Genomic DNA, 12,500 nt, shown 5'->3' on the forward strand with positions numbered 1-12,500 from the left:
GAGTGTAAACTCCTCAGAGATGAAGATGAAGCAGCAGTCTATCTATCATAGCTCATCTCTCGCTCCATAATGGGATCATTATTAAACGGCGCCTAGTTAACCCGCCATGCTCTTCAGCACCCCAAGTGGAAATTAATACAAGTCCCCCCCCAACCCCCCAATCCCCACCCCCCCATGGTCGCCACGGTGAGATCCGGTGCCCTCTCCTTAAGGACCAATTACCAGGCAGACGGAGTACAAGGCACTGATGTTATCCCATAATGCACTGTAATAGAGTGATTGTAGGTCAAAGGATGTTTGACCACTTTTTTTTTGTCTGCGCGCTGTTTAGGAGAGAGAGAAAAAAAGACAGGGAAAGGAAATCAATTCCCATCAGTGTTTGAGTGGATATGGGTTTCCTGCCTGTTATTAAGCCCGGCTGATATTAGAGACCCCACGTCCCTTAATGCGTCAGGTAATTTGGGCCTGTCATTTTAAAACAGTCCAACATTTGTCAAAGCAGAGTGCAAACAACACCACTGCCTTCCATCACCCGGGCCCTTCATTGACTGCTGCGTTGCGTTCGCTCCCCTATTCAAATACCTGTCATCCCCCACAGAAAAGACTCGCCACTTGGAACGCTGCCAACGCCGGAACGCCACCAATCCTGAACAGCCCTCGTCCAAACCCCCCCCCCCCCCCCCGCAACCCATCACTGCTTCCAGCCCATCCTCACAGCCCCGTCCCCCACAAGGGCACTCTGTCAAAACCTCTTCCTCTTTACTTCCTGCCTCCATGTGAAAAACTAGTCTTCCTTGGGGTTTTGTAACCTCTCTAAATATACATATTTCTCTTTTACATTCACCATATGTGTGTTTTGTTCCTCTCCATTCCCATTTCGCTTCATTTGTTACCGTTCGCCAGATTTTTTTTTACCTTCACATTTTTCTGTGAGTATGTGTACGAGGGCCTTGAGGTTTTTTTTTCCCCCCGATTTCGACATGGCTTTATTCCTGTCCTCCTCCTCACTTGAGTGTGTAGCTAGGGACTGCTCAGTGTCGATGCTTAATGTCAGGACTAGTGTTAAGGTGGGGGATTAGCGGAGCAAGGTCACCCCTGAACCACCGACTCAAGAGACCATTAAAAAAAAACATACCAGGGTTCATTTTAACAAATGTTTGGTTTCACTATTAGTCCTTGACTCTGAATCACGCTCTATTGTGTTGATATTTCAGATGAATCACGGTGAGTAAGAATGAATACTACTGTATTTCTTTCCAGATTTCTGTGAAGACGGTGCAGCTGAAGTGTCTCCGGCAAATCGTGAGGCTGGAGATGAGTTCATGGAAGCGCTGTTCAACGTGCTCGTGTCCCTCAACAGCGTCCCCAAGGCCCTGACGCTGGCCCTGGAGCCCTACTTGGAGAGCAGACACATCTGGGAGCAACTCTACAACTTGGCAGGTACAGCAGGTTCAGCATTTGGCTCCACACCAGCGGTGTAGACAAGGCTACACAACTATCCATAATACACTCACTACTTCATCTCCGCTGGTGTACGAACTACAGTATTAGTATCCCCAGGTCCTTGCACACCTCTGTACTGTATAACAGATTTACACCTCCTCTATCAGGCCCTAAGTTCACCCTGCAGTACACACAAGACGTTTCACTGCCTTCAAGATTTGTTTGAATCTGGCAGTTTTTTTTCTTTACAGCATCATATGGTCAATAGCCGGGGTACTGAATTTTGAAAAGCGAGTGACTTTGAAAAATAGCTTTTCCGGGGCTCACCTGCTTCAGAGGGCCTGCCTGGCCAGACAGAAAACCTACATCATTTTCCCTCTGTTTTCTTTTTTTTTCCCGGAGTTTTTGGGGGTCATAGATTTGTAGGCGTCCCCCGGGGAGCCTTGTGCGCACTTGGGCTCTCTCGACGCCGTACTAAATCTGCCCGGCCCCAGTCTTTTGTTTTACTGCCAGGGCTGTTGTGACTTTATGCTCGCCATACAGCCTCATGCTGTTGCTGCCCTGCCCCTGATATGAACAGGATATTAAAGAGCGCAGCGAAGAAAGCCCTAACCTGGACAGGGCAGGCTAGCGGTCGTTACACACCTCCTGCCACCTGCTTTTGGTCGAGATCTCCCCCCGCTCCGCTATGCCTGCCCGCCACATCTGGTAACCAAACGGTTACATCACTCCTCCCCGCTCTTATTCCCTCGTCCCTTTAAAGTCCAGTCGATGGCTCCTTCTGATCATTTACTCACTCTCCTCCATTGTCAGACTTCACTCAGCTGGTCTGACCCCTGACCCCTGACCCTTCTCTCTCAGACCCAGTGCGCCAGGTGCCCGCGCTGGTCAGCTGTGTGCGGGCCGCGCTCGCCAAGCCTGTCCACAGCCTCCTGGGCCAGCTGGTCTCCATGGCCGTGGCCTGGCAGGCCGGCGAGGAGCCTGGCGGACCTCTGTTCATGCGGGACGTCCCGGACAGCGTCCTGGCCAAGGTCCCCAAGGAGTGGAACTACAGCCCCCAGGAGCCCCGGGGCAGGGATGCTGCCAGGGGTACGTACAGGGTTGAGGGGGGTGGGGGGGGGTCTGGTGGGACAGGTTAGTCTGCTGGAACCCTTGTAGCGCACACACGGGCAATGACAGGAAACTGAGATGAAAGGAGATGTTTGATACCCCAGAACCATCCGTAGTGACGGTTTTACCACAGACCAACATGGACTGCATACTGCATGTGGGACAATAAGTGTCTCTTTTTATCCTCTTCTCCATCAGAATGGGAGGGGAGGGGGTCCTGTCTTCTCTTAACACCATCATCCTCAGCCCCAAGAATTCAGTTGATTTCTAAAGCACTTTTCATTGTGAAAACAATCTCAAAACAATTCCCAAAGTTGTGAAGAAAAGAGAGAGAACATACAACATGTATACACATTGCATATTAAAAGCTTCAGAGTCTGTGGTGCCCTCGGGGAGGGCATTCCAAAGGCAGGGTGGGGGGGGCAGGGTGGGGGGGGGGGGCAGCTGAGCCAAATGCCCGGCCTCCCATAGAGCGGAGCTTAGTCCTGGGGGGGGTGAAGACAGCAGGCTGTTTCCAGATGGACGACTGCAGGAGGGGTTTAGCTGTGTTAGTTCTTTAAGGTAGGCTCTTTAAGGTAGTTCAGTTTATTTCTTTAGTTATTTGAATTATTTATGGTTGTCTGGATAATCTTTGAGTTAGGAGGGGGGGGGTTCTGTCTTCCTGCTTTTGCTGCTTGCTCTCGCCTTCGCTTGCATTTTCCTGCTGATATTCTTGCTTTTCTTCTGTTAGAAGCAGCAGCTCCTGGATACTTATGAATCACCGGGACTGAATTTTTTGTAGATGTAGGGGCGAATTCACAAAGAATGGATTGCGGCCGGTAATAGAACCATGAGCTGCGTGTCATGAGCCGCTGTGTGCTCCGTCTTAACGACCTATTCACTAAAGATATTGGGCTAATGACATTCTAACGCAAACACGCCCATACGGTGTTGGGGCTGAGTGCAATTTGCTCCTGATATGGTAAAGTACTATAAATACTGCCCATGCAACGGTATGCATGTGGACAATGGCAGAGAGAAAAAGAAAGATTGAATTTTCCGAGCGCGAACTGGAATCCTGGAGGTCCACAGGTATGCCTCACAATTACAAGCAAAAAACATCACACTCACAGTTAAAAAACATATTTGGGATTTTCTATCCCAGTCTGTGAGCACAGTTGGTGTTTCCAAACGCAATAGGCTAGTATGGACTACAAACGGAGGTGGAATGATTTGAAAAAGAGAACAACGGAGAAAATATAAAAAAAAACAGGCATCGTTTGTTTTTGTCATTGTATCTCTTGTCATTGCATTTGTTTGTCATGTCATCCCAAAATAAATTAGTTTGAACAGAGCTGTCCATGGTGCTGAATGTTTAGGCCGATTAGGCTATTTTTCGTACTTTTCATTTAACATAATAATGCCTATTTATATTTTTGGTCACAAAGGTGTAATTCGACAACTTAATTTGGTTGCAGAGACAGCAAAGCAAATAATGTGAAATAATGTGCGGCTATGTTTTGCCTGACATATCTGCCTCGCATATGAGGCAAGTGGGCAGGAGGCTCCATCGTCTGAGTCTTCATTTCCGTGCTCCTCAGGATGCAGACCCACATCCATGCGCAGACCGGCTCTCATGGAAATGTTGTGCAGGGTGCAGCACACTACAGTACAAAGATCTGGCATACTTTGGGGGGACAATATATTCTATTGGACTAACTGGGAATGACACCACCTTACCATGGATTCAAAACAATGGACAAGAGCATGCTAATACACGGCTAAATAGCACCAACAAGACTACCAAGAAACAGGAGAGCTGTGTACTGGTAATAAATCTACACGTGGTAGTCCTCCCTGGAACTCTCTTGGTGCAAAACCTAAGAGCAAATCATTTCCCAGGGAAATGGGAGGATGGGTAACAGGCAGAGCCAAGCGCCCGAAGATTTGTGATGAGACTGGAGTGCCTCTTCAACCCCTGTCCTTGGTAGGACACAGCCGTGGACAGCTGCAAAAGGCAGAGCCAGCAACAAACCTCCCCAACAACCAAGTGTACAACTGGAGAACAAATTTGCCCCACTGTTGCAGAACCCTGCATCTCCATCTGATGACCTGGATCACATCGCATCTTCACACAGCAGGGGAAGGACTGAGAGTAAATCAGAAAGTAAAAGGCTACAGGGAAAGCTAATGACTGGGCCTCAAACTCTGATTGTGGGCGACTTTACTGTAAAAGATGTGAGAAGCATGTGCAGTAAAAACACCAAAATATCTGCTTTCCCAAGGATATGGTCTCTGACATGACAGGAAGAATCTTGCATATCGGGGCTACACATCCAACTGTGAAAAACATCATAGGGAAAAATGATGTTGTGAAACGGCAGTCTCAAAAGTTCTCAAAAAAGACTTATAACTGATTTACAGTCAGTTCTCTAAGAGCTGAGGTGTTTATCAGTGGTCCTCTACCACCAGTCAGAAGAGGGGATGAGAGATTCAGCAGACTGTTGGCATTGAACACATGGCTGTCAACTGCATGTACCATCCATTCAGTGCACTTCACTGAGAATGTCAACTTTTTCTGGGAGCGCAGACATCTTTTTAAGGAAAATGGACTCTGCCTTAACAAGTCAGGAGTAAAAACTGTTTACCTCTAACCTGTTCTACTGCCTGCATCATCCATCTGTTCCCTCAGCCAAGGACAAGAGACAAGAGGCACCAAGACATAACACAACATGGCAGAAACCTTGAAGAAGAGTTGCCTCGGCCCCCGCCTCAACACAATTTTGATTATAGGAGACACCCAAGCCAGGAGGAAGAGTCTTCACACACCCCCTCACTGGCAATCGCCTATGAGGATCCACCCCTTCCACCCCCCCCCAAGAGGGGGAGTCTCTCACTCTCCCCCTGTCACTGGCCCCCACCTGTTAGGATCCACCTCTCTCACCCCCCCCCAGACCCCATCCAACTCACCCTTGTCTCCAGCCACTCTTTCTCCCTCCTCCCCCCTCTTGGAGTTCACTGACCAATTGAAAGAGCTGATCACTGCCGGAACCAAACTTACCCCCCGCCATACACCTATTTTCTCTCCCCTCAACTCCCACCAGGGTCGCCAGGCCCCCTCCCCGCTTCACCCAGTCACTGGACCAGGCCCCCATCCCCCCTCCAAGATGGCGTCAGAATCACCCTCTGTCTCCCCAGCCTGATAAAGGCACAGCACATCCAGCTACTTGTTTACAAAATACAGCAAGCTCTAACTGATATGTAGTGGGTCCAGGCTACAAGGCTAATGGCACTCATGACTCTTTCCAGGACAAGCTGGGGCCCAATGTGGTGGTATCTGCCTCAATTCCTGTCTTGATAGGTAATAGAAAAAGAATGGTGAATCTAATAAGTAACAGGAAATACTCAACTGGTTCTGCAAATTTATCACATTTAGCATCCATTCCTCGTCAGCCACAAGCTATCACAGAAAACCGGGCAGATAATACCTTTAGAACATTAAATTTAGCTTTATTAAATGTCAGGTCTCTACCAGGAAATACTTTTTTAATCAATGATTTTATTGTCAAGCACAATCTTGGTTTCATGTTTTTAACTGAAACTTGGTTAGACCAAGGTAACAGTGGAGCTGTTCTTATCAAGTCAACCCCTCCCAACTTCAGCTTTATGAGTGAGGCTAGAGTGCATAAGAAAGGAGGTGGAGTTGCCATTTTGTTTAATGACTCCCTCCAACAGATGTGTTACGGAAATTTTGGTTCCTTTGAATATGTTGCTCTTCAGTTGAATTCCTCTTCTCGAGCCATATTCCTAAACATCTACAGGCCACCTAAATATTGTCCAAACTTTTTTGATGACTTTACGGAACTGCTGTCTATTATCTGTATTGACTTTGACTGTGTGGTTATTGTTGGTGATTTTAACATCCATGTTAACAACCCAGGACAGAGGGGCTAAAGAACTGTGTTGGTTCATTGATAACTATGGACTGACTCAGCATGTTACGGAGCCCACACACAAGGGGCACACTCTGGACTTGATCATCTGAATATTTCTAAGATTGAGGTGTCTGATGTTGCACTCTCTGATCATTCCTGTGATTTCATTGAGAGTACTATCTCCATGCACACAAATGTTCAAACAGAAGTCATCACAAAACGGTACATCACTGAAAACACCAGTGAAATATTTACTCAGGCTTTCTCGTCCACACTTGCCCTCTCTTGGGTCTCAGTCAAACAACAAACCCTCCTGTGTCAGTAGCCTCTGAACTCCTATCCACCAGGGTCTGCAATGAATTTGCCTCATTCTTCACTGACAAAATTCAGAAAATTAGACAAGCAGTCAGTGCCTCCATATCAGGTACAGGATATGTGTTGTCCCAGTGTCCACTTAAAATCAATACCATGACACAATTTTATCCGATCAACGATAAAGCCCTGGAGGACATTATACAATATCTGAAATCCTCCTCCTGTTGCCTTGATATTCTGCCTACAGGCTTTTTCAAAAATGTATCCAACTGCATGGCCTCTGATATACTACAAATTGTAAACACATCTCTTCTTTCAGGTGTGTTCCCACAAACACTGAAAACTGCAGTTGTCAAGCCACTCTTAAAAAAGAATAATCTAGACACCTCACAAATGAACAATTATGGGCCCATATCAAACCTCCCATTTTTAAGTAAAATCATTGAAAAAGCAGTTTTTCAACAGCTGAACAACTTCCTGGCACTAAATAATTGTTTTGATGTCTTCCAGTCAGGATTTTGACCACAGCACTGAGACTGCTCTTGTTAAGGTCTTCAATGACATCCATTTAAACACAGACAATGGCAGAATTTCAGTCTTAGTATTACTGGATCTCGCTGCATTCGACACGGTTGACCACAACATATTACTATGCCGACTGGAAAACTGGCTGGGAATTTCTGGCACAGTGCTAGACTGGTTTGAATCCTACTTGAAGGACAGGGACTACTTTGTGTCTATAGGCAATTACAAATCTGAGTGGACAAAAATGACCTGTGGAGTTCCCCAAGGCTCCATTCTGGGGCTTCTTCTGTTCAACAATTACATGCTCCCACTAGCACAAATTATGGAAAAACAACAATACTGTATATGCTACCATAGCTATGCAGACGACACAAATTTATATCACCATATCACCAGGGGACTATTATCCCATATAAGCGCTGAGTAAGTGCATTGAACAAATCAATAATTGGATGTACCAGAACTTTCTTCAACTAAACAAAATTAAAACTGAAGTAATTGTACAGTAAACTACTTTCTGTCCCCAAAGTTAAAACAAAACATGAAGCAGCATTCCGTTTTTATGCTCCACATATCTGGAGCAAACTTCCAGAATACTGCAGTTCTGATGCAACTCTCAGATCTTTTAAATCAAGACTGAAGACTTTTCTTTTTGCCGCTGCTTTTTAAATCAAATAATTATTAATTCATACACTGCACTGTAACTTTTATTCCTGTATTTTATTTTTCCTGCATTTTGTTTTAAATGTCCTTTTTTGCATTTCGTTTTTTATGACCTTTTATGTGTTGCACTTTGTTTTGCTGCTTTTAATGTCTCATGTAAAGCACTTTGAATTGCCTTGTTGCTGAAATGTGCTATACAAATAAACTTGCCTTGCCTTGAATTAATATCGTATTCCCAGTTTTGCATCTTTTAATTCCTTTGGCCTTAATTTTCTTATTGATTTGATTGTTTTTATCTTTGCCTGTAAAGCACCTTTAGAGTTCTCTGTAATTTAAATTGTGCTATATAAATAAAATCCATTATTATTATTATTATTATTATTATTATTAATTATTATTATATCTTCATTTGACCCTTCCGCCCCTCCGTCCAGGCATGCTCACCCCGACCCTCCAGGGGCTGTCCTTCCTCTTCACCAACCTGCCCTCCGCCGTGGCCTCGCTGCCCCTCCCGGTGCGCTGTCTCTTCCACGCCGCGGAGAAGCGCCTCACCCAGCACGCTCGCCAGCTGCGCTCGGCAGGCCTGCTGCTGTGGGCCCTGCTCGGCTGCCTGTGCCGGTGCCTGGAGGACCCCGACGCCCTGGAGCAGCACTCCGGCGGCCTGGCCCTGGAGCGGGGCGCCAAGGAGCGTCTGGCCCTACTGTCCGAGTGCCTGCAGGCCGCCATGGGCCAGCAGAGGGGCGTCCCCAAGCCCGCCGTTCACAAGGTGCTGCAGGCCCTGGAGGAGAGGAGGCCCAAGTGGACGTCGCTGCAGCTGCAGAGGGCCCGCAAACTCTGCTCCGAGAGGTGAGAGGTCGCCGGTGGTGCAAACACGCGGGGGCAGAGGTCAGCATATCGGGTCAGTGTTGTCGTTGCTGTGCTTCGAGCACCCTGAAAATTTCTAGATCAACACAATCCGTCATCATCGTTAGTAACTAAAGGTTCTGTGATTGAATCGTAGACATCGATTAAAGAAACGTCAGCCATTTGGCAACTGATGTTTAAACTAATATCTTCTTCTGGAACAGAATTCCAATACATGCTTTTTGAATGATTGAGCCTCAACAAGAGAGGTTGGTCAGAGATGATAGAAGGGGAAAATCTAAGTGTTCCAGGTTGATGCATGGTGCATTTAGCAAGTTGACATTCAATATATTTGTGATACAACAATTAAATGAGTATGCAATTTGAATATGCTTTTTAATTGAGTGCGTGGACACTGATGGATGACATGATCAAATGCCATTTTTCATACAGACCTATTTGAGCAAGATCAATGTGTGCCGTGGTGCATTGTTTATGGTAAATGATGGACATCTTACCGTCTGAATGGAAAGTGGTATGAGCCAACGGGAAATCGCGTTTCAGCTGCCTCATATCTGTGACCTTTGACACCCAGCGCTTCATGACTTATTCCCAGAACTGGTAGCCCTGACCGCTGGAGCCAACACAAGACCAACTCTGGGTGTATCCATCCTGGTCATGAAATGATCATCTCTGGCCTAGTAACAAAACCACACACACACACGGAGGATTAAAGAATAGAACATGAGTAGATTACCTCAGTAGTTCCAGGAAATGCCGTCTACCCAGTGACAGGAACAGGGGGAGGGGGGTGGGGGGCTGTGGCAGAGTTTCGGGGGAGAGGAGAGAGTTGAGGTTGGGGGGGGGGGGGTTGGTCGGAGGAGTGGAGAGAGTTGAGAGGGAAAAGTGAGAGAGTGATTATGTATCACCTGTCTGAGTCATTCTGGGAGATCATTACTATTCATTAAAATAACCTTCAGTGGAAAGTGACGCCTGGGTTGTAAACAATCAGTGTACGGTGCGTCAGTGAGAGGGGGGGGGGGAGGGCGCGGGTCCGAAAACAGCCCCCCACACTCACACTCACACACACATACACACACACACACACTCACACACACACTCACACACACACCCACACACACACACACACACAGACCGTTGCCCCCCCCCGTCCCGTCCCGCAAACCCCTTCCACCCCCACCTTGTCTTTGCAAAGTAATTTGTAGAGGAGAAGATTATTGTTCTCCATCATGGTGACCCTGGCTGGGCTGACGGGATGCATACACAGATGAAGATGAATGCAGTTATTCCTTGGCGGAGGTCTGCCTCTTTCAGGGCACATTGGCCCTAATGACATGATTGATAGGCTGTCCCAAATCCAGAGGGGCCCTCATTAATCACCCCGCTGACTGAATCCAATCATCTGCTTCACCTGCACAGTGATGGACAGGAAAGGATACAAGCGCAGGTGCTGACACGGATGCGCGGCCCCGGGGCCCGGCCAGCGGATGCCGCGCCTCTCTCAATGTCAAGCCGCCAAAGGCTGCCTGACAGGCGACACTGTTTCTGCCATCTTATAATTACAAAGAAGAAGCGAGGGAGGGAGAGGGAGGTAAAGAGAAGGGGAGAGAGTGAAAGAGAGGGAGAGAGAGTGAAAGAGGGAGAAAAACAATGACAGGAAGTGTGTCTGGAGGAGAGGGCTTGACGGACGGCGAGGTTCTGGGGTGATCTGAGGAGGAAGGGCAAGGAAATGACGGAGGGGTGTCTGGTTGGCCAGGACAGCATGCCTGGGGACCTTGAGACTGGGTTTATCACACACACACACATACACACACACATACACACACACACACCCACGCGCACAGTGTGAACCTTTTGTCGTCGCTATTCGAGGTATGAATTGTAGGCCGATTTGTCACTGTGTATCCTGGCCTTGACGGAATTCGACGGTTCCGCTTCCATCTCCTGAGCGAGTTTGTGATTTTCGGGCGCCTTTTAATTCCACATGGGCTCTTCTCTTTGTGAGGCAAAAAATGTCAGACTGCGAGAACAACGGACCAGCATATACACACGTTCAGAAAATATATATAATACTCTTCTGAATGCAATAACACCGCATTGAGTGTTACGTGCTGCCAGGTGTACGAAACGCAGCCCAGATATGAACTGGTTGCTTCTCGGTTGAGTGGCTTCACTTAGGAATGAAATGGAATGTTTTTTTAGCAGATGTTCACGGCGACTGCTTCTTCGTTCCGTTTCTCCTGTTGCCTTTACCTCTCCGTGTGTAACTCTCTCTCTCTCTCTCTCTCTCTCTCTCTCTCTCTCTCTCTCTCTCCCTCCCTCCCTCCCTCCCTCCCTCTTGCCCGTATCCCAGTGCGTTCGAGCTCAGGGAGAGCGTATTGCTGCAGGAGCGGAGCTCTGTGGCTGAACTGACTGAGCAGAAAATGGGGCTGATGCTTCTGGAGATTTGCCACAAACCAGGTGGCGCAGAATACCTGAGGCAAATCTATCACATCATCCAAGTCAATGAGGTAGGGAAACACTCCCTTTCCACCGCAATTAGGTGGCTGCTGGCCCACCGCCGGGCTGGGTGGGGGGCGGGGACGGGCGCGGGGGGTCGGGGGGGGGGGCTAGCACCACAGCCTGCTGCTGCAGCCTGAGACACAGACACGCGCGCACGCACACCTATGCACGCACACGACTATACACACACATATAGCACCTACTGCTGTTTACACACACACACATATGCGCCTCCTACACACACACACACACACACACACGCACACGCATGCACACACACCTATACACACACACACACTCCTCCTACACACACACACGCCACCTACACACACGCCACCTACACATACACACACACACACACACATGCCTCCTACACACACTGACCACACACACATTCCACCATTGACATTTGTCCCCCTTTTTTTTTTTTTTTTTTTTTACTTCAGCAGATGTCTGATTTCATATGAGCACATGTGTCCTCCCTCGCTTGTTGTCCAGATGTAGTGGTGAGGCCCCAAACAGGCTCCACAGTAACCCCTCCCAGCATCATCCTCTCCCCACTCAAAGTCATGGCAAGGGCGGGCGGGCAGGTTGGGGCTGGGGGGGGGCGGAGGGGGGGAGGGCGGGGGTGCAGGCGGTGGGGCTGGAGGGCCGGGCCGGGGGGATGACAGGGTCTGACTGATGGATCTGCAGCGGATGCCCGCTGGGGCGCCCCTGTTCCCACGCGCGCTCCCCCCCGTCCCCCGAAAGCGCCTTGCACACCTCACCCGACCACTCCGAGGCGCCCCCCCCCACCCCGTCCGTCTCCTGGTCTATACATATCCTCGTCCTCTTTCCCGCCGCGCTATTTCGGAAACAGAACTGATTCATTTCTACTTTTGTTGGGGCCAACCAATCAGGGAATAGGAGAAGGGAGACCATCGCGCCGGCCGTTAGCTGCCGTGCCGCGCATCCGTCTACGGCCGTAGAAACTGTCTGTCGCTGATTGCTTTCTGCTTTTGTTGGACCAATCAAACTGGGACTGTGGGGAGTGGGACCGTTGCTGTGTCCGTTGTTAATCAGCAATGGTAATAATAGTGATTAAAATAGCAGAGATGTACTAATTGTCTTTGTCCTGTGCCAGATGTCCTTCCGAAAACGTCCTAATTTTTTTCCCGAACACAC

General features: G+C 48.3%; 1 protein-coding gene across 1 annotated transcript in view; it reads left to right on the forward strand.

The window, feature by feature from the left end:
* The window catches only part of kiaa0825 (KIAA0825 ortholog), a gene marked incomplete at both ends in the record, with an annotated part of 95,234 nt that overhangs the window by 32,315 nt on the left and 50,419 nt on the right, over positions 1–12,500 (forward strand). Inside the window, 4 exons of the mRNA XM_084456845.1 lie at positions 1,261–1,440; positions 2,305–2,532; positions 8,405–8,816; positions 11,188–11,344. Coding sequence (XP_084312971.1) covers positions 1,261–1,440; positions 2,305–2,532; positions 8,405–8,816; positions 11,188–11,344 — 977 coding nt within the window. The remainder of the gene's footprint in view (positions 1–1,260; positions 1,441–2,304; positions 2,533–8,404; positions 8,817–11,187; positions 11,345–12,500) is intronic.

This window comes from Borostomias antarcticus, assembly GCF_949987555.1.
Source record: "Borostomias antarcticus genome assembly, chromosome: 23".
NCBI lineage: Eukaryota > Metazoa > Chordata > Actinopteri > Stomiiformes > Stomiidae > Borostomias > Borostomias antarcticus.